Source organism: Bombina bombina, chromosome 1 (genome assembly GCF_027579735.1).
Source record: "Bombina bombina isolate aBomBom1 chromosome 1, aBomBom1.pri, whole genome shotgun sequence".
Lineage (NCBI taxonomy): Eukaryota > Metazoa > Chordata > Amphibia > Anura > Bombinatoridae > Bombina > Bombina bombina.
The window spans coordinates 892,414,570-892,436,774 of record NC_069499.1 but is presented as its reverse complement, the minus strand read 5'-3'; the positions used below and the strand labels follow the sequence as shown (position 1 = coordinate 892,436,774).

The 22,205-nt window shown below is 37.1% G+C and overlaps 1 protein-coding gene across 1 annotated transcript in view; it reads left to right on the top strand.

The window, feature by feature from the left end:
- Positions 1 to 1,402: 1,402 nt before the first annotated feature.
- The window catches only part of SLC6A2 (solute carrier family 6 member 2), a 249,464-nt gene continuing 228,661 nt past the window's right edge, over positions 1,403 to 22,205 (top strand). The window contains exons 1-2 of the mRNA XM_053699566.1: positions 1,403 to 1,553; positions 1,971 to 2,434. Of these exons, the coding sequence (XP_053555541.1) occupies positions 2,119 to 2,434 (316 nt within the window). The 5' untranslated portion in view covers positions 1,403 to 1,553; positions 1,971 to 2,118. The remainder of the gene's footprint in view (positions 1,554 to 1,970; positions 2,435 to 22,205) is intronic.

Here is a 22,205-nt window from a genome sequence, read left to right as displayed (position 1 = left end):
GTCCAGCAGCTGTTATCGTTTATCGTGTTTTGCGCAAGCAGAAATATTTTACTTTCAAATTGTAATATGCGCTATCCTGCATGCGTAAAAAGTTTACTTACAGCAGTATTAGTGCTTGAACAAACACACTAATTTACCACTCCATTTGTAATCAAGCCCTAGATACATTTCCTGCACCCCCCACCCCTCTAATCATTGTTGCAGCCATAATGGAAGTTTCACTGCAGGCATCTGAGGGAGAGTTAGTGCACATATGAAAACAGGTCAGCACTGGTAGTGCAAAAAAGATACATTTCAATATGGTGGCACCCATGAGAGAGGTGGGGAATAACCTTTATACTGTGCTTATAAAATGTATTTAGCATTTAATGTCCCTTTAAGAGACATAATGAATCTGTAATTTTCTTTCTTTCTCCCTTTTCAGTGTGAAATTATTCTCTGGCATTAAAAGGACATAAAAGCAAAATGGATCATAATTCAGAAAAAGAAGCAAATTAATTAATATTATCGAATTTGTTTATTTTGGTATCCTTTGTTGAGAGCATACTGAGGCAATTTGTTTTTAATTATACATTACAAATCAGAGAGTTTAATTTTCCCTTTCTTATATTTTCTATTTAGCTATTGTTATTTATTTTAAAATTGTATTTAAACTATTATCCATTTTAAAATGGCATTCTGTTTTTATATTAACTATACTGAGGATGTACGGTTTGGTGAATTAAATATTTTGAATGAAAGATCTTGGCAATCATTTGCAGAGAAGAATCTAAATGACAAATTAACAAAAACAAAATCACCATTCATAAAAACTTGTTAAACACACACATACAAATGAAAATGATGGTATTGATGACGAATGTGAAAAAGTAATAATTGTATAGCTATTGGCACACTTTAAACTATTTATTAATGACCCAATAACACTGACTTTCTATTCCTTTCTGTAAAACTGCAGTTAAGCTTATGAGCAGCAGTGAATAGGGGATGATACTCCTTGTCTGTTCTTTGCTATCATTGCTGTCAATTAAACAGGACATGATACAGACTGTCCACCTTTCTTAAACCAATTTTACACTGTCCCCTCGGGCTTAGTGATTTACATTCAACAGATTGCCTATACTTTCCTTGCAGGGCACAAGATATGCTGGATAATAGTTCTGTAAAGTGCTTTCTGTTTTCCTCACTGTATGGAGTCCAACTATCCTACTGTAACAATGTAAAAGCAACAAAGTTTATAGCGTAGTAATTCTGCTTGCTGTGCGATATTTGGGCAGTAGGTGGTGCTGTTCTGTCTATAATGTTACTAGTGGGTGTCTTATAGAGTGAATATCACGTGTACCCAGTGGAGCTTCATTTAAAAGCTCTCATCTCCCTCTTGACTGCAGCTTCCTCACAGCAGAGGAGCTACAAAGTTCTTAGCAGCCAAGGGATAAGAATACCTGCAGGAGAGGAGGGGATGGAAAGGCCAAACAGGACCACAAAGCACTTGAGTCTAAAATTGAAGTAGTGTATTCTAAGGTTTTGGGAGACATCTACATCACTATAGTTCGGTAAGTTATTCTTTACCTTGCTACCCTCAACATCTGTCATTGCACAATCAGTAGAGAGTGCCACTAATTAGATGTTATTCAATGATACACATTGTTTTACTTCCAGAGTTCCCAGTGGCTAAATACAAACAGGTTATATTAATTAATTATCCTCACCCATAGTTACAGGACATGATTTCTTAAAAACATATAGAATATAATATATATCTACCGTAATTATCATTATGCTCAGATAATTATTGGTGGATAATTGTGGTTTGGTGTTGACTAGCTGCGCAGGAGGTCTGAGACCGAGTTTTACTCATAGTCCTTATCAGCCCCATCAAGATCAGCAACTGATATTTACGGTCCAATGGAATGTACTGTACATTTCTTTTTATTATCATTAGTATTATTCAATTAATTTATTTATTATAGATTGTTCAGCAAACAAGCAGAAGGTGCGCTTCATGGTCATCCATCTTTTTAAGGACTACCCTGGACTCCCTGTGTTTCAGCCTGGTCCTGGTTACCACCTACCATACTGTAGAAACACGCTATTTAGAGCTTAACCATCAAACCACAGATGTTGAAAGTCAAGATGCTCAAGCAGGGTCAGGCTGACCATAAACTATCATCAGTGGCCCCCTTTACAGAATGTTCTTCAGAAAAAAAAGAAGTGGAGCTGATTCTAGTGAAGGAGCAGAATGGAGTCCAGTACACAAACAGTACCATTATGGACCCTGACGCATCTCCCCAGTATGTGGTCCCCGGACGGCCAGGAGATCCAGACAGGGAAACCTGGGGCAAAAAGATAGACTTCCTACTCTCCGTTGTTGGCTTTTCTGTTGATTTGGCAAATGTTTGGCGGTTTCCATATCTATGCTATAAGAATGGAGGAGGTAAGAGATGTGTATGTGCACATAATTATTAGCTAGTGTTTGCCTGACTCTAATATCACACGTGTATATTACTAGTCTTTTATAATTAAACCATTATTTTTATATGGTCTCCTCAGACATAAAGGAAGCTATTTCATGGTCATTCTACATTAATTGGGGTGTTTATGTGAATTCTTTACTTGTTGTCTCCATTGCTCCTCCTGGTCTTCACTAAGCACTTAATTTCATGGCAAGCCTTGGTCTTATGTATAATAAAAAAAAATGCATAACACAAACGCATGTGAAGAACTTTTTTTCTGTTTACTATTTAAATCAGTTTTGAACTGCAAGGGATGATTAAATAGATACTATTTACACTTAGTTTGCTGTCAGGCAGAGGTGTGTACCTGTTTTATGCAATGTGTCAGAGAAACATTAATAGCATTCTTCCACAGTACTAATTTGTATTGCTGGCATACTGAAGAATTTACAGTTTAACAAAACTATAGGTCTTGAATCAAAATGTGACTTTATATTAAAACAAATATAGACATTTTTTAAATGAGTAAAGTTGGAGGTATCTGTATAATTAAATACTAGAGAATGAAATAAAATATGGATAGATAAATTTTGATAGATGAATTTGATGATAGATAGATAGATAGATAGATAGATAGATAGATAGATAGATAGATAGATAGATGATAGATAGACAGACAGACATATAGACAGACAGACTGACTGACTGACAGGCAGACAGACAGACAGGCGGACAGACAGGCAGACAGACAGAAAGATAGATAGATGATAGAGAGTTATGCATTATAGTTCCATGTATATGAAAATATAAGCCTTATATAAAATCAGTATAGTTTATACCTATGTTTTTACAATCCTGTGAGCTTTAACTGTGTATGTGTGTGTGCTTCTAATATTATATTCCAAATATTGGCTCTTGTCCGGAAGAAAAAAGCAGTTTATGAGTAGCTCAAAGATAAAATGAGTAGCCAATGATATTTTACTACTATTTCTATGGCAAACCCTAATATATAACATATAATCTGATATACCCCAAAATATGCCTGGAGGAGAATATACTGTTTTTTGGGGGGGGGGGGGGGTTTGGCAGTAAAATAGTTTGTTAACTAAGGTCAGTAGAATTTTGCATACTCATTTTGCAACTTTATTTTTACCAAAATAATGAAAATGCGATTCAAGTGATGTTTGTGCTACTCAAGACACAGTGTACTGATCTGTATAAATGTACCTATATTGATATATTGCTATCCTTATTCATAAACTTGTACATTTGGAAGCAAAATGACATTTTCTGACATACATAAATCAAGGTGTTACAAACTACTTTTTAAAATATGTGAAATAGCTCAAGGTACAGAGAAGTGGCAAGGGTTAACATTAACATGGGTTGCATGATACTGCTATCTGCACATTATCACTAATATAACTTAATATCAAATTATTCAACAATTGTATTTATCTTTCTAAATGTGCAAATGTTATATTCTAATTATATAAAACATTTCTGGAATCAAATACAAAGTGTCTTTACAGGATCTTGCACACTTTGATATTGCTACAATGCTTGTTAGTAATTTAAAGGGACAGTCTAGTCAAAAATAAACTTTCATGATTCAGATAGAGCATGCAATTTTAAGCAACTTTCAAATTTACTCCTGTTATAATTTTTTTTCTTTGTTCTCTTGGTATCTTTAGTTGAAAAAGCAATAGTGTAAGCATAGGAGCCTGCCCATTTTTGGTTCAGCATCTGGGTAGCACTTTCTGATTGGTGTCTAAATGTAGCCACCAATCAGCAAGTGCTACCCAGGTGCTGAACCAAAAATGGGCCGGCTCATAAGCTTACATTCAAATAAAGATACCAAGAGAACAACGAAAAATAGATAATAGGAGTAAATTAGAATTTTGTTTTAAATTGCATGCTCTATCTGAATCATGCAAGTTTAATTTTGACTAGACTATTCCTTTAAACAAGTTAATACTTTACTGAATATTTCTAACAAAATACCACAAAAGTTTTGAATATTTTAAATTCAAGATAAAAGGTTTGCATCAAGGGAAACATTGTAGGTATTTCAGTGAAAGTATAGTGAGATTTAAAAATAAATGAATAAAAAAATAATTAAAACAAATAAATTAAATGTCAAGATATCTCATCTAGTTTGCAAATCTTTAAATAAATAATAATATTTGAATCTTTGTTTTAATATGTTAGTTGTACAAGCTAAACAAATGCAGTATCAACTAATCTTTATATTCAAATTTCACCATTGCTGTTTTAGGAAACATACAAAAAAAGGAGCTTTCAATAAAGCAATAGCAAAGTGACACATAGGGGCCGATTTATCATCGGTCTGTAAGACATGATCCGCTTAGCGGATCATGTCTGACAGACATCGATAAATGCAGACAGCGTATCATTGCACAAGCAGTTCACCAGAACTACTTGTGCAATGCCGCACCCTGCAGATGCGCGGCCAATCGGCCACTAGCAGGGGGTGTCAATCAGCCCGATCATATAGGATCAGGCAGATTGAAGACCGCAGCCTCAAAGCAGCCTCAAAGCAGCCTCAAAGCAGTCTTTAGACCGCTACTTCATAACTGCTGTTTCCGGCTAACCTGATGGCTCGTGCGGAAACAGGGCATCAATTCGAAGCTTGATAATTCGGCCCCATAATCACAAATCATTGCATTGTTTAATGTAACTAAAAACAAATTCACTACCACATTTTAGCCATTATGAAGGTTTATGTATAATATATATACAGTATGGGCTACAGTATGGGCTTGCAAAGTGGTGCACTATTGTTTGGGCGTAAGCGTTAGTGGATTTTTGTGGACGTTTGCGGTCATGGTATATTCTGCTCATATTACAAGTTGAAAGTAAATGCAAACACGCGAGTGCAATAGAAATTTACGCTAGAATGATTACCATGACGTCAGAGCTCTGGTTAACTGTTACTTGAGTCAGAAAAGTGTCACATAACACATTAAAAATACATTTAAAAGTACAGTTACGCTCATAATAACATTATCTAATAAAAAATATTTAAAAAAAAAATTGCAATAAAAAGTAATAAGGGCTCAAAGATATGAGAAGTCAGTTAGAAAAAAGAACGGGCCAAAAGTGGTTTTACATAGGGATCCATAGGGACACATGTATTAATAGATGTATGTATATACATTTATTTGCATGCATTTCTATACATATGTATATATGTATTTATATGTGTTTATATGTATTTACTACAGATATATATATATATATATATATATATATATATATATATATATATATATACACACACACATATAAATACAGATATACAGATGTATAGAAATACATACATATATCTCATTGCAATCCTGTGCTTATGTTTGGCAGTTTTTTTTGTACAAAATGAGGCTCCATTAAAGTCTATGGGGTCTATTTAACAAGGGCCGAATGGCCCCTGTTCCCCTTGTTTCTGCGCGAGCCTTCAGGCTAGCCGGAAACAGGAGTTAAGAAGCAGTGATCTTAAGACTGCTGCTCCTTAACTCATACGCCGCCTCTTAGGTGGCGTATAGCAATCCGCCCGATCATGTTCGATCAGGCTGATTGACACCCCCTGCTAGCGGCCCATTGCCGATCACAAGAACTGCTGGTGCAATGATAAATGCCAACAGCGTATAGCGGATCATGTCCGTCCGCACATATATAAATAGACCCCTATAGGGGAATATGATCCTGTGTTCGCAACTTCGCAAAGTTTTTTTTTCTGTGCGAGGATGCAATAGCGAGAGAGTTCAGACATTTTACTTGCAACCTGTAATACGTGCGTAATTGGGCACGCAATCGTAAAAAAAGTTGAGCGCAAATTTGCGCTCCACTTGTAATCTAGTCCTATGTGTTTAACAATAAGTGATCTTTAACCCAATCACTGTGTGCATTAAAATAACACATAAAACATTCATATACAAAAATTAAACATTAGGGTCATATTTTTGATACATATATACATTTAAACATAAGTTATACTTTAAAAAATCTTGCTTATATATTGATTTCTTGGATTTAAACCAATAAAGAACAGTCGGCTAGATTACGAGTTGTGCGTTAGGGTTAAAAAGCAGCGTTAAGAGGTCCTAACGCTGCTTTTTAACGCCCGCTGGTATTACGAGTCTTGAAATGACAGGTGTACCGCTCACTTTTTTGGCCAGACTCGGAAATACCGCAAATCCACTTACGTAAATTGCGTATCCTATATTTTCAATGGGACTTGCATAACGCCGGTATTACGAGTCTTCCAAAAAGTGAGCGGTACACCCTCTCCTGTCAAGCCTGGTACTGTATTTAAAAGTCAGTAGTTAAGAGTTTTATGGGCTAACGCCGTAGCCTAAAACTCTTAACTAAAGTGCTAAAAAGTACACTAACACCAATAAACTACCTATTAACCCCTAAACCGAGGATCCCCCCCACATCGTAAACAATAAAAAAACATTTTTAACCCCTAATCTGAGAAACCGGACATCGCCGCCACTATAAAAAATATATTAACCCCTAAACCGCCACCCTCCTGCATCGCAAACACTGCTTAAATTTTATTAACCCCTAATCTGCCATCTCTAACATCGCTGATACCTAGCTACGTTTATTAACCCCTAATCTGCCACCCCCAACGTCGCCAAAACTATATTAAATGTACTAATCCCTAAACCTAAGTCTAACCCTAACCCTAACACCCACTAACTTAAATATAATTTAAATAAATCTAAATAAAATAACTATCATTAATTAAATTATTCCTATTTAAAACTAAATACTTACCTATAAAATAAACCCTAAGATAGCTACAATATAACTAATAGTTACATTGTAGCTATTTTATGATTTATTTTTATTTTACAGCCAACTTTGTATTTATTTGAACTAGGTAGAATAGTTATTAAATAGTTATTAACTATTTAATAGCTACCTAGTTAAAATAAGACAAATGTACCTGTAAAATAAATCCTAATCTAAGTTACAATTACACCTAACACTACACTATAATTAAATTAATTACCCAAACTAAATACAAACTTATTCACAAAATGTATTGCCTTGGAATAGATGCTAAGATTGTTAAGTGGGTAGAATGCTGGCTTAAAGATAGACGACAGAGAGTTTCAATTAATGGAGTACATTCAAATGAGGCATCAGTTACTAGTGGTGTTCCCCAAGGGTCAGTTCTTGGGCCTGTTTTGTTTAACATGTTCATAAGTGATATTGGAAGTGGGCTTAAGGGGAAGGTTTGCTTGTTTGCTGATGATACAAAAATTTGTAACAGGGTAGATGTTCCAGGAGGAGTTGATCAAATGAACTGTGATATTAATAAACTAGAGGACTGGTCAAATAAATGGGATCTGAAATTTAATATTACCAAGAGCAAAATTATGCATACAGGATCCAAAAACCCAAAGGCCAATTATAGTCTCAATGGTACATTACTGACTGTAATTAAAGAAGAAAGGGATTTGGGAATTATTATTTCAGATGATTTAAAATTTGGTACACAATGCCGCAGTGCAGCCAGCAAGGCCAGTCAAATGCTTGGTTGCATTGGAAGAGGTTTTATTAGCAGAAATAGCAAGGTTCTTATGCCACTTTACAGATCATTAGTTAGACCAAATATGGAATACTGTGTACAGTTCTGGAGACCATATCTTAAGACAGATATAAATAAACTAGAAGCTGTCCAAAGGAGGGCTACTAAAATGGTACATGGTCTAAAATATAAAACATACAAAGAAAGACTCTATGATCTAAATATGTATAGTTTAGAGGATAGAAGGGAAAGAGGTGACATGATAGAAACCTTCAAATATATGAAGGGACTTAATAAAATAGAAGCTGAAAGCATTTTTCACAAAAAAATAAATGCCAAAACAAGGGGTCACAATCTAAAGTTAGAGGGTAGTAGATTCAGGAGAAATTTGAGGAAGCATTTTTTTACAGAAAGGGTGGTGGATTCATGGAATAAACTTCCATTTGAGGTGGTAAACACAAAGACTGTAAAGGAATTTAAAAATGCCTGGGACATGCATAAGGCTATCCTAAGGAAAAAGTAACATGTAATATGGGTAGACTTGATGGGCCTTTTTGGTTCTTATCTACCGTCAAATTCTATGTTTCTATGTTTCTATGTTAAATACAATTAAAAAATATATCTAAAGTACGAAAAAAAAAACACTAAATTACAGAAAATAATAAAATAATTGCAAGTTTTTTAAAACTAATTACACCTAATCTAATCCCCCTAATAAAATAAAAAAGCGACCCCAAAATAATAAAAAGCCATACCCTATACTAAAATACAAATAGCCCTTAAAAGGGCCTTTTGCGGTGCATTGCCCCAAATTAATCAGCTCTATTACCTGTAAAAAAAAGTACAATATCCCCCCAACATTAAAACCCACCACCCACACACCCACTAGTGATGTCGCAAACCTAAAAATTTGGGTTTGCGAACCGCGAACGCGAAGTTCCGCAAAAGTTCGCGAATGGGCGAACCGGGCGAACCGCCATAGACTTCAATAGGCAGGCGAATTTTAAAACCCACAGGGACTCTTTCTGGCCACAATAGTGATGGAAAAGTTGTTTCAAGGGGACTAACACCTGGACTGTGGCATGCTGGAGGGGGATCCATGGCAAAACTCCCATGGAAAATTACATAGTTGATGCAGAGTCTGGTTTTAATCCATAAAGGGCATAAATCACCTAACATTCCTAAATTATTTGGAATAACATGCTTTAAAACATCAGGTATGATGTTGTATCAATCAGGTAGTGTAAGGGTTACGCCTTCTTCACAGTGCGCAGTGTAGGTGATATACCTGCCCTGTGACCATGCTTTGCAGACCAGGTATCAGTGGTCAGATGGACCCTTGCCCCAACACTGTGTGCCAGACATGCCATTATAGCAGACTTATATGGCTTTGGCGTTTTTTGGTAATTAGAAGGCTGCTAAATGCCACTGCGCACCACACGTGTTTTATGCCCAGCAGTGAAGGGGTTAATTAGGGAGCATGTAGGCAGCTTGTAGAGTTAATTTTAGCTTAAGTGTAGTGTAGTAGACAACCCAAAGTATTGATCTAGGCCCATTTTGGTATATTTCATGCCACCATTTCACCGCCAAATGCGATCAAATAAAAATTTTTTTTACTTTTTCACAAACTTTAGGTTTCTCACAGAAATTATTTACAAACAACTTATGCAATTATGGCATAAATGGTTGTAAATGCTTCTCTGGGATCCCCTTTGTTCAGAAATAGCAGACTTATATGGCTTTGGCGTTGCTTTTTGGTCATTAGAAGGCTGCTAAATGCCACTGCACACCACACGTGTTTTAAGCCCAGCAGTGAAGGGGTTAATTAGGGAGCATGTAGGCAGCTTGTAGAGTTAATTTTAGCTTAAGTGTAGTGTAGTAGACAACCCAAAGTATTGATCTAGGCCCATTTTGGTATATTTCATGCCACCATTTTAACGCCAAATGCGATCAAATTTAAAAAAAACTAAAAAAAAATCGCAATTTTAGGTTTCTCACTGAAATTATTTACAAACATTTTGTGCAATTATGGCACAAATGGTTGTAAATGCTTCTCTGGGATCCCCTTTGTTCAGAAATAGCAGACATATATGACTTTGGCGTTGCTTTCTGGTAATTAGAAGGCCGCTAAATGCTGCTGCGCATCACACGTGTATTATGGCTAGCAGTGAAGGGGTTAATTAGGTAGTTTGTAGGGAGCTTGCAGAGTTAATTTTAGCTTTAGTGTAGAGATCAGCCTCCCACCTGACACATCAGACCCCCTGATCCCTCCCAAACAGCTCCCTTCCCTCCCCCACCCCACAATTGTCCCCGCCATCTTAAGTACTGGCAGAAAGTCTGCCAGTACTAAAATAAAAGGTTTTTTTTTTTTTTTTTTTTTAGCATATTTACATATGCTGTGGTGTAGCATCCCCCCTTAGCCACCAACTTCCTTGATCCCCCCCAAAACAGCTCTCTAACCCTCCCCATCTGCCTTATTGGCGGCCATCTTGGGTACTGGCAGCTGTCTGCTATTATTTCACAGTCAAAAAAGTGTTTTTTTTTTTAAATGTACACTACTGTTACACCAGATATGAGTGGTGGCACTGGGCAAGTGGGCACAATATACGCTGTGAGCCTGACACACACGCTGGCAGGCTGGCAACTGCAATTAGATTACACAGGAAAAAAAAAAAAGCAGACTGATGTTCTAGCCCTAAAAAGGGGTTTTTGGGGTGCTGTCCTTACAGCAGAGATCAGATGAGTCCTTCAGGACTGTAGTGGACACTGAATAAACTAGCCTAGCTATCGATTTCCCTATTATTAAATCAGCAGCAGCTACACTGTCCCTCCTCTCACTAAGAATGCAGCTTCCAAATTAATCTAAAATGGATGCTGTCCAGGAGGTGGGAGGGTCTGGGAGGGAGGGTCTGCTGCTGATTGGCTGTAATGTGTCTTCTGACTGTGAGGTAGAGGGTCAAAGTTTACTCAATGATAAAGAATAGGGGGTGGATCGAACATTGCATATGTTCGCCCGCAGTGGCGAACAAGCTATGTTCGCTGGGAACTAATTCGCCGGCGAACTATTTGCAACATCACTACACCCAACCCTACTCTAAAACCCACCCAATACCCCCTTAATAAAACCTAACACTAACCCCTTGAAGATCACCCTACCTTGAGAAGTCTTCACCCAGCCGGGCCGAAGTCCTCAACGAAGCCGGGCAAAGTGGTACTCCAGACGGGCAGAAGTCTTCATCGAAGCCGGCCAGAAGAGGTCCTCCAGATGGGCAGAAGTCTTCATCCAGGCGGCATCTTCTATCTTCATCCATCCGGCGCGGAGCGGCTCCATCTTCAAGACATCCGACGTGGAGCATCCTCTTCCAACAAAGTCCAACTAAAGAATGAAGGTTCCTTTAAATGACGTCATCCAAGATGGCGTCCCTTGAATTCCGATTGGCTGATAGAATTCTATAAGACAATCGGAATTAAGGTAGAAAAAAATCCTATTGGCTGATGCAATCAGCAATAGGATTGAGCTGGCATTCTGTTGGCTGATTAGATCAGCCAATAGAATGCAAGCTCAATCCTATTGGCTGATTGCATCAGCCAATAGGATTTTTTCTGCCTTAATTCCGATTGGCTGATAGAATTCTATCAGCCAAACGGAATTCAAGGGACGCCATCTTGGATGACATCATTTAAAGGAACCTTCATTCTTCAGTTGGACTTCGTTGGAAGAGGATGATCCGCGTCGGATGTCTTGAAGATGGAGCCGCTCCACGCTGGATGGATGAAGATAGAAAATGCCGCCTGAATGAAGACTTCTGCCCATCTGGAGGACCTCTTCTGGCTGGCTTTGATGAAGACTTCTGCCCATCTGGAGGACCACTTCGCCCCAGCTTTGTTGATGACTTCGGCCAAGCTGGGTGAAGACTTCTCAAGGTAGGGTGATCTTCAAGGGGTTAGTGTTAGGTTTTATTAAGGGGGTATTGGGTGGGTTTTAGAGTAGGTTTGGGTGTGTAGGTGGTGGGTTTTAATGTTGGGGGGGGTATTGTACTTTTTTTTACAGGTAATAGAGCTGATTACTTTGGGGCAATGTCCCGCAAAAGGCTCTTTTAAGGGCTATTTGTAATTTTGTATAGGGTAGGGCTTTTTATTATTTTGAGGGGCTTTTTTATTTTATTAGGGGGATTAGATTAAGTGTAATTAGTTTAAAAAATGTGTAATTATTTTATTATTTTCTGTAATTTAGTGGGGGGTTTCATACTTTAGATAATTTTTTAAAAATGTATTTAATTGTAGTTAATTTAGGTAACTAATTTAATTATAGTGTAGTGTTAGGTGTAATTGTAACTTAGGTTAGGATTTATTTTACAGGTAAATGTGTCTTTATTTTAACTAGGTAGCTATTAAATAGTTAATAACTATTTAATAACTATTGTACCTAGTTAAAATAAATACAAAGTTGCCTGTAAAATAAAAATAAACCCTAAGATAGATACAATGTAACTATTAGTTATATTGTAGCTATCTTAGGGTTTATTTTATAGGTAATTATTTAGTTTTAAATAGGAATAATTTAGTGAATTATATTAATTTTATTTAGATTTATTTAAATTATATTTAAGTTAGGGGGTGTTAGGGTTAGACTTAGGTTTAGGGGTTAATAACTTTAATATAGTGGCGGCGACATTGGGGGCAGCAGATTAGGGGTTAATAAGTGTAGTTATGTTGCGGCGATGTCAGGGGCGGCAGATTAGGGGTTAATAAGTGTAAGATTAGGGGTGTTTAGACTCGGGGTTCATGTTAGGGTGTTAGGTGTAGACATTAAAAGTATTTCCCCATAGGAATCAATGGGGGCTGCGTTAGGAGCTTTACGCTGCTTTTTTGCAGGTGTTAGTTTTTTTTTTAACCCACTCTGCCCCATTGATTCCTATGGGGAAATCGTGCACGAGCACGTTTTACCTGCCTTCCCGCTAACGTAAGCAGCGCTGGTATTGAGGTGAGATGTGGAGCTAAATTTTGCTCTCCGCTCACTTTTTTGCGGCTAACGCCAGGTTTGTAAAAACCCGTAATACAAGCGTTGTCTGTAGGTGAGCGGTGAGGGAAAACTGCTCAATAGCACCGCACCCCTGTTAACGCAAAACTCGTAATCTAGGTGAGTGTTTGTGTAAATGTGAAATGAGCATACGCTTAGGCATCTTTTTCAGATGGTTGCAGATGTACAGCAGAAGATTTTGAATTGTGTGAAGTTTGGAAAAGGAGTTTTCCATAAGTTATGTTTGTTAGTATTATTAAGCTTAAAGGGACAGTAAAGTCAAAATTACACTTTCATGATTCAGATAGAGCATGTCATTTTAAACAACTTTCCAATTAACTTCTGTTATCAAATTTGTTTTTTTTTCTCTTGGAATACTTGAAGAGTAAACCTAGGTGGGCTCACAGGACTCCAAGAGAGTGCACGTGTTTGCAGCAGTCTATGGCAGCAGTATTTATAACATTTTATAACATTTTTAAAAAACAATGTTGCAAACACTACTTCTATAGACTGTTAAAGAGACATATGCACTCTCCTGGAATCCTATGAGCCCAGCTAGGTTAACTCTTCAACAAAGTATTCCAAGAGAACAAAACAAATTTGATAAAATAAGTAAATTGATAAGTTGTTAAAAAATGACATTCTCTATCCGAATCATGAAAGTGTGATTTTGACTTTACTGTCCCTTTAACAGGTTCCCAAAAATCTTCAAATCTTTTCATAGGGATTAGAATGGAGTTGGAATATTGCCCAGTGCTAAGTATCTGATGTGTTCCAACTGTCTAAACCCTTTGAAAAAGTGATGAAAAGAGCACGCTATGTGCTGATTGTTATGGCTCAGAACTTTAAACCAACATATCTGACAATGAAAAACAGACAAAAAGACAACCTGCGCGAAATCTCCTCTTGTTTTATGTACAGAGAGTGAGTGTATTTTGTTCTGTTATATTTATGAATTAAAGAAAGAATCTGTGCTTCTGTATAGTAAAATAATAGTAGCTATACTGATGAGGTTAGTGTTGCTGCTTCATTAAAATCTATTTAGTGAGGAAAAATATTTAACCTTTTCAGTGCAGAGTATATAGTCGGAATATCTCCTGCTTTACTTGTTGAGTGCGTAGGACAACATTCTTCTTTAATGTCTCTGGGAAATAATGAAAAAGGGCTAAAGACCATCCCTATTTTGTATGCCCCCAAATTGGCAATGTGCAGTTATGATCTTGTGATAATGTGATTTTATGTCACACTAACTGGGCACAAGGCAAATGGCAGTTGCACCTGAGCCAGTGGGAGGGATTAGTTATTATGGAGCCCCAAACTCAACCCACAAAACACTTATATGGACATTCAATTCCTCATTTGAGAGAGAAGTCTGCTTTTTTAAAGTGTCATGAAACCCATATTTTTTTCTTTTATGATTCAGATAGAACACACAAACGATTTTATACAACTTTCCAATTTAGTTCTAATATCAATTCCCTTTTTTTCTCTTGCTATACGTTGTTGAAGGAGCAGCACTGCAATACTGGGAACTAACTTAGCACAATGGGTGAGCCAATGACAGGCATATATGTGCAGCCACCAATCAGCAGCTAGCTCCCAGTTGTGCATTGCTGCTTTTTAGTCTACCTGGGTATGCTTTTCAACAAAGAATATCAAGATAAGGACGAAAAATAATAATAGAACTAAATTGTTTTTGAAATGAAGCTAATTTGATGCTAGAAGTAAATAATTAAAATAGTTTAATATTCTATACTCTAGCCGAATCATGAACTTTACTGTCCCTTTAAAATACGAGACTCCATAACGTACTGTATAAAGTGGTCACCTTCAGTATTACCATCAACAAGTTGTTGTTGATCAGAAAGGCTGCTCTAGGAAAGCTCTTATCTCTTCACCTGTACCACCTAGAAGTACAAGTGACCCCCCCTCACTTGTCCATCTAGGATACAGGTGGTCATCATGAGGAATGTGGTAACCTTTTCCTGTAGACAAAGAAATGTTTCATGGAGGTGAAGGGGCTATTACAAAGCCCTCATCTAAATGTCTGTTTTACCTATAGGAACATGAAACTCTTTGAAAGAGGGGCATTTCCTATTTGGAAGGAAGGGTCACATGCCCCTCTAACATAAAGAGGCTCATATGCATCAATATGCACAATGAAATATTTATATAAGTTGGAGTGTGGATCTTTTGCTGCTCACATCTCCCTTTACAAACCACTCACAAGGGCACTTGAGAGTAAATGGTCATATGCCTCTGTCATTTTTAGCTAATTGTAAATGGCAGTAAACTTCTTCTTGTGTTTCTTATATATGGGCTATAAGCGCTAAAGAAGCCCCTATTCTCTAAAGACATGCATACATGCACAACAGCCCACATATTAAAGAGGGGATCATGATCTTTCAAATTAATGTTCCTATGCCCTTCTTTGTATTAAGTTAGTGTTGTGTATATAGTAGTCACATAACTTTTAGTGTATTGGGTTCTGAAAGCACCAAAATGGAAGTGACCATTGTGTTGAAAGATGAGAGTCCCATTTTTCAATTGAGGGGTCACATATCCTGGTGGCCAACCTATCTACATTTAACTCATCAAATATACTCTAGACACCATCACTGCAGAAATATAAAAAGCCTTAAAGAGATAAAATTGTTCATATTGTGAAAGTGTGGGTGCGTGAACAGTAAGAGACCAGGGTGCTGGCAAAACAATATAATAGAAAAAATATATACAGGCGGCAATCGCTAGATTGAAGACAAACATTCCTTGCAACTTTATTGTGGTGACAATTCGGGGACAATCTCCCCTTCATCAGACCACACCCCCTTTACAAATTGCGCCTAAACTTTTTGTCATAGTAACAGGTTTATGTAAACAATATCATTAAATACACCCAATGTTAAAACCATCATCCAATGTGACAAAACACAAGAACGTAGTGTGTATAAAAACAGTTATAGCTCATCCTAACACAATGGCACTCTGACAGGCCTGCCAAGTATTCCTTATGTGTGGAGCAGCTGGTCTGTTATACTGCAGTGGGAGTATGCTGTGTCGTGGCCCACCAGCAGGGCCGTCAAGGCCCAGTACTCGGCCACGGCCCTGCTGTTGAGAAACCAGGATTTAGAGCATTATGACAGTCCATAGAAAGTAGATTTATAGACAAATAGCAATTATGGACATTGGCATGAGATTGATGAGGCAACAACAAATTGCGGCAGATGCAAAAAAAATAAAAAATAAACATACATAGAAAGACTATGTTTGCCACATTAACACAAATAATACACAGGGTTGCATGGTGCAATAATAGCATAAATAGAGTTATAGGAGGAGGTTTTGTAGAGCAGCAGAAGACATTGGGTGTAACACTAGAGGAGAGTATATATCAAAAGACAGACAAAACACTAGAGAAGAGTATATATCAAAAGAGAGACAAAACACTAAAGGAGAGTATATATCAAAAGACAGACAAAACACTAGAGGAGAGTATATATCAAAATACAGACAAAACACTAGGGGGTCGATCCGATAAAAATCGTCGCCCGCAAAAGTCGGCGACGCCAATATATGTGCGGGTTTGGTATCACATATACGGCGTAACCTAGAAGTTACGCGCGTATTTTTCTACCGTCGCCCGTAGTTTTTTGGGCCATAGGCAAGTATACCAAACCAGCGCAGTTTGGTATCCAATATACAGCGTAAGGACTTACGTGGCGAAAATGGAGAAATCTTACTCCATTTTCACCTTGCCACAAAAAACAGCCGTAAGAAGCCTTACGCTGAGTATTGGAGCCTCGTAACTCTCTAAACTAGCTGCTAAATAAAACCTAACACCTAATGCATGCGCAATGTCTATCTCCCTGTCAACCGCAATCCCCCCGCCGCAATCCCTAATAAAGTATTTAACCCCTAAACCGCCGCTCACGGACCCCACCGCCATCTACATAAACTAACCCCCTACTGTGAGCCCCTAAAACCGCCACCATCTTACTGATCTATCCCCTAATGTGAACCCCTTACACCGCCGCCATCTACCTTATCTATACCCTAATCTGACCCCTTACACCGACGCCACCTATATAAAAAATATTAACCCCTAATCTAATCCCCCTATACTGACGCCAGCTATAGTAATATTATTAACCCCTAATCTAATCCCCCTAAAATAGTTATCTCTATTACCAGCCCTTAAAAGGGCCTTTTGCGGGGCTTTGCCCCAGAGTAAAAAGCTCTTTTGCCCTATAACCTGCCCTCCCTACACCGCCGCCACCAATATTAATAGTATTAACCCCTAATGTAAGCCCCTTACACCGCCGCCATCTATATTAAAATTATTAACCCCTAATTTAATCTACCTACCCAGCCGCCAGCTATATTATCTATATTAACCCTAAGTATATTATAGTTAATATAGTTATTACATTATATATATTAACTATATTAACCCTAATTATATTAGGGTTAATATAGTTAATATAGTTACTATAGTATTTATATAAACTATATTAACTCTATCTAACCCTAACACCCCTAACTAAATTCTTATTAAATAAATCTAATTCATATTATAAACTAAAATATTCCTATTTAAATCTAAATACTTACCTATAAAATAAACCCTAAGATAGCTACAATATAATTAATAATTACATTGTAGCTATGTTAGGGTTTATACTTATTTTACAGGTAAATTGTTAATTATTTTAACTAGGTATAATAGCTATTAAATAGTTATTAACTATTTAATAGCTACCTAGTTAAAATAATTACCCAATTACCTGTAAAATAAATCCTAACCTAAGTTACAAATACACCTACACTATCAATAAATTAAATAAACTACAAATATCTATCTAAAAATACAATTAAATAAACTAAACTAAATTACAAAAAAAAAAACCCACTAAATTACAAAAAATAAAAAAAAGATTACAAGATTTTTAAGCTAATTACACCTATTCTAAGCCCCCTAATAAAATAATAAAGCCCCCCAAAATAAAAAAATTCCCTACCCTATTCTAAATTACTAAAGTTAAAAGCTCTTTTACCTTACCAGCCCTTAAAAGCGCCATTAGCGGGGCATGCCCCAAAGAATTCAGCTCTTTTGCCTGAAAAAAAACACAATAACACCCCCCAACATTACAACCCACCACCCACATACCCCTAATCTAACCCAAACCCCCCTTAAATAAACCTAACACTACCCCCCTGAAGATCTCCCTACCTTATCTTCACCACGCCGGGCCGAACTCCTGATCCGATCCGGGCGATGTCTATCCAAGCGGCAAAGAAGAGGTCTTCATCCCGGCGATGTCTTTATCCAAGCGGCAGCAAAGTCTGGGTTAGATTAGGGGTATGTGGGTGGTGGCTTGTAATGTTGGAGGGTGGTATTGTGTTTTTTTTTTCAGGCAAAAGAGCAGTTTTCTTTGGGGCATGCCCCCAGAAAAGGCCCTTTTAAGGGCTGGTAAGGTAAAAGAGCTTTGAACTTTTTTTTTAATTTAGAATAGGGTAGGGAATTTTTTTTATTTTGGGGGGCTTTATTATTTTATTAGGGGGCTTAGAATAGGTGTAATTAGCTTAAAAATCTTGTAATCTTTTTTTTATTTTTTGTAATTTAGTGTTTGTTTTTTTTTGTAATTTAGTTTAGTTTATTTGTAGTTTATTTAATTTATTGATAGTGTAGGTGTATTTGTAACTTAGGTTAGGATTTATTTTACAGGTAATTGGGTAATTATTTTAACTAGGTAGCTATTAAATAGTTCATAACTATTTAATAGCTATTATACCTACTTAAAATAATTAACAATTTACCTGTAAAATAAATATAAACCCTAACATAGCTACAATGTAATTATTAATTATATTGTAGCTATCTTAGGGTTTATTTTATAGGTAAGTATTTAGATTTAAATAGGAATATTTTAATTAATAATATTAATATTAGATTTATTTTAATAAGAGTTTAGTTAGGATGTTAGAGTTAGATAGGGTTATTATACTTAATATATATATATATATATATATATATATATATATATATATATATATATATAATATAATAACGATATTAACTATATTAACCCTAATATAATTAGGGTTAATATAGTTAATATATATAATATAATAACTATATTAACTATATTAACCCTAATATAATTAGGGTTAATATAGTTAATATAGCTGGCGGCGGTGTAGGGGGATTAGATTATGGGTTAATACATTTATTATAGGTGGCCGCGGTGTAGGGGGATGTAGATTAGGGGTTAATGTGTTTAATATAGGTGGCGGCGGTGTAGGGGGATTATATTAGGGGTTAATACATTTATTATAGGTGGCCGCGGTGTAGGGGGATGTAGATTGTAGGCAAAAGAGCAGTTTACTTTGTGACAAAGCCCCGCCAAAAGCCCTTTTAAGGGCTGGCAAAAGAGCTGAATTCTTTAGGGCATGCCCCGCAAAAAGCCCTTTTAAGGGCTGGCAAAAGAGCTGTTACTTATGGGCAATGCCACGCAAAAAGCCCTTTTCAGGGCTATTTGTAGGGATAGTTTAGTATTTTAGGGGTTAAATAATTTAATATAGATGGCGGCGGGGTAGGGGGATTAGATTAGGGGTTAATAATTTTAAAATAGATAGCCCGGGGTAGGGGCTCACTTTAGGGGGTAGGTAAGGTAGATGGCGGCGGTGTTAGGGGCTCACTTTAGGGGGTTATAGATTTAATATAGCTGGCGGCGGTTTAGGGGTTTAGGGGTTAATAACTTTATTAGGTTGCGGCGGGGTTTGGTAGCGGCGGTTTAGGGGTTTATACATATTTTATTGTTAGGATAGAGAGGGGGGATAGCGGATAGAGGGTTAGATGTGTCGGGCTATGTTAGGGAGGCGTGTTAGACAGTGCGGGTGATTTAGACTTTAGTCAGGTTTTGTAGGCGCCGGCAGTTTCTAACGTGCCGTAAGTCACTGGCGACGCCAGAAATTTGTACTTGCGCAGATTTCTGGACATCGCTGGTTTATCCGACTTACGGCACGTTAGCATCTGACGGCGCCGTATATGTGATAGCTCGAGTTGCGAGCTGAAACTGCGGGTGACGCGGGTTCCCTCGCTTGCGCCGCAAACTACGCCGTTTATCGGATCGCGCCCTAAAGGAGAGTATATATCAAGAGATAGATAATACACTAGAGGACACTATATATCAAGAGATAGACAAAGCACTAGAGGAGACTATATATCAAGAGATAGACAAAGCACTAGAGGTGAGTATATATCAAGAGATAGACAATACACTAGAGGAGAGTATATATCAAGAAAAAGACCAAACACTAGAGGAGACTATATATCAAGAGATAAACAAAGCACTAGAGGAGAGTATATATATATCAAGAGATAGACAATACACTAGAGGAGAGTATATATCAAGAGATAGACAATACACTAGAGGAGAGTATATATCAAGAAAAAGACCAAACACTAGAGGAGACTATATATCAAGAGATAGACAAAACACTAGAGGAGAGTATATATTAAGAGATAGACAAAACTCTAGAGGAGAGTATATATCAAGAGAAAGACCAAACACTAGAGGAGAGTATATATCAAGAGACAGACAAAGCACTAGAGGAGAGTATATATTAAGAGATAGACAAAACACTAGAGGAGAATATATATCAAGAGAAAGACTAAACACTAGAGGAGACTATGGGTTCCATTTATCAAGCTCCAATGGAGCTTGTGGGCCCGTGTTTCTGGCAAGTCTTCAGACTCACCAGAAACAGACGTTATGATGCAGCGGTCCAAAGACCGCTGCTCCATAACCCTATCCGCCTGCTCTGATGAGACGGACAGGAATCGCCGGAAATCAACCCGATCAAGTACGATCGGGTTGATTGACACCTCCCTGCTGACGGCCGATTGGCCACAAGTCAGCAGGGGGCGGCGTTGTACCAGCAGCTCTTGTGAGCTGCTGGTGTAATGTTAAATGCAGAGAGTGTATTGCTCTCCGCATTCAGCGAGATCTTGCGGACCTGATCCGCACAGTCGGATCAGGTCCGCAAGACCTTTGATAAATAGGCCCGTATATATCAAGAGATAGACAAAGCACTAGAGGAGAGTATATATCAAGAGATAGACAAAACTTGAAAAATGTGAATATTAGGTCTATGTTGAGCTGTATGTGTTTTAGGATTATCTTTTATTTTTATATTTGGCATTATTATTATTTTATACTGCAGCATTCTCAGCGTTAAACCTATATACAGGGAAATAGCTTCACAAAAGAAACAATACATCCTCATGTGTCTGCGAGTGAGACATCTCTACCACATTATAAAGCAAATGCTTTGAGGCAATACTGTAACAAGATCAAACATCCTATTCACTGGAGCTCGCATCAGACTGCAACCAAAATGTGATTTATCCCTGTCTTGCAGCGCTAACGTGGTAATTGATTTACTTCCAGGGGATGCTGTCAAATCGTTCATTTATACAAGCATATCAATAGTTTTTAAAAGGACAATTTAACTAGTTAGACACAGGATGGAGACTAAAATGTATGTCAATAGTTAAATTGGCGTTTGTTAAGACCTGTTTTTGTATATACAACTAAAAATCGAACAGGAGTAGATCAATTAGAAAAAAAAAAAACATGTAAAGGGCTGTAACATGTATCCTGTTTAAAGGGACACTGAACCCAATTTTTTTTCTTTCATGATTCAGATAGAGCATACAATTTTAAGCAACTTTCTAATTTACTCCTATTATCAAATGTTCTTCATTCTCTTGGTATATTTATTTGAAATGCAAGAATGTAAGTTTAGATACCGGCCCATTTTTGGTGAACAACCTGAGTTGTCCTTGCTGATTGGTGGATAAATTCATCCACCAATAAAAAAAGTGCTGTCCAGAGTTCTGAACGTAAAAAAAGCTTAGGTGCCTTCTTTTTCAAATAAAGATAGCAAGAGAACGAAGAAAAAATGATAATAGGAGTAAATTAGAAAGTTGCTTAAAATTGCATGCTCTATCTGAATCAAGAAAGAAAAAATTATAGTTCAGTGTCCCTTTAATCTAGTGAAATGTTTTCTTGGTATACTCTCTGAAAAACAAAATATGTTCTTGCCAGAATTTAAAACAATATGAATTTCAGATGATAGAGGAAACAGTTTAAATAAAATGTTC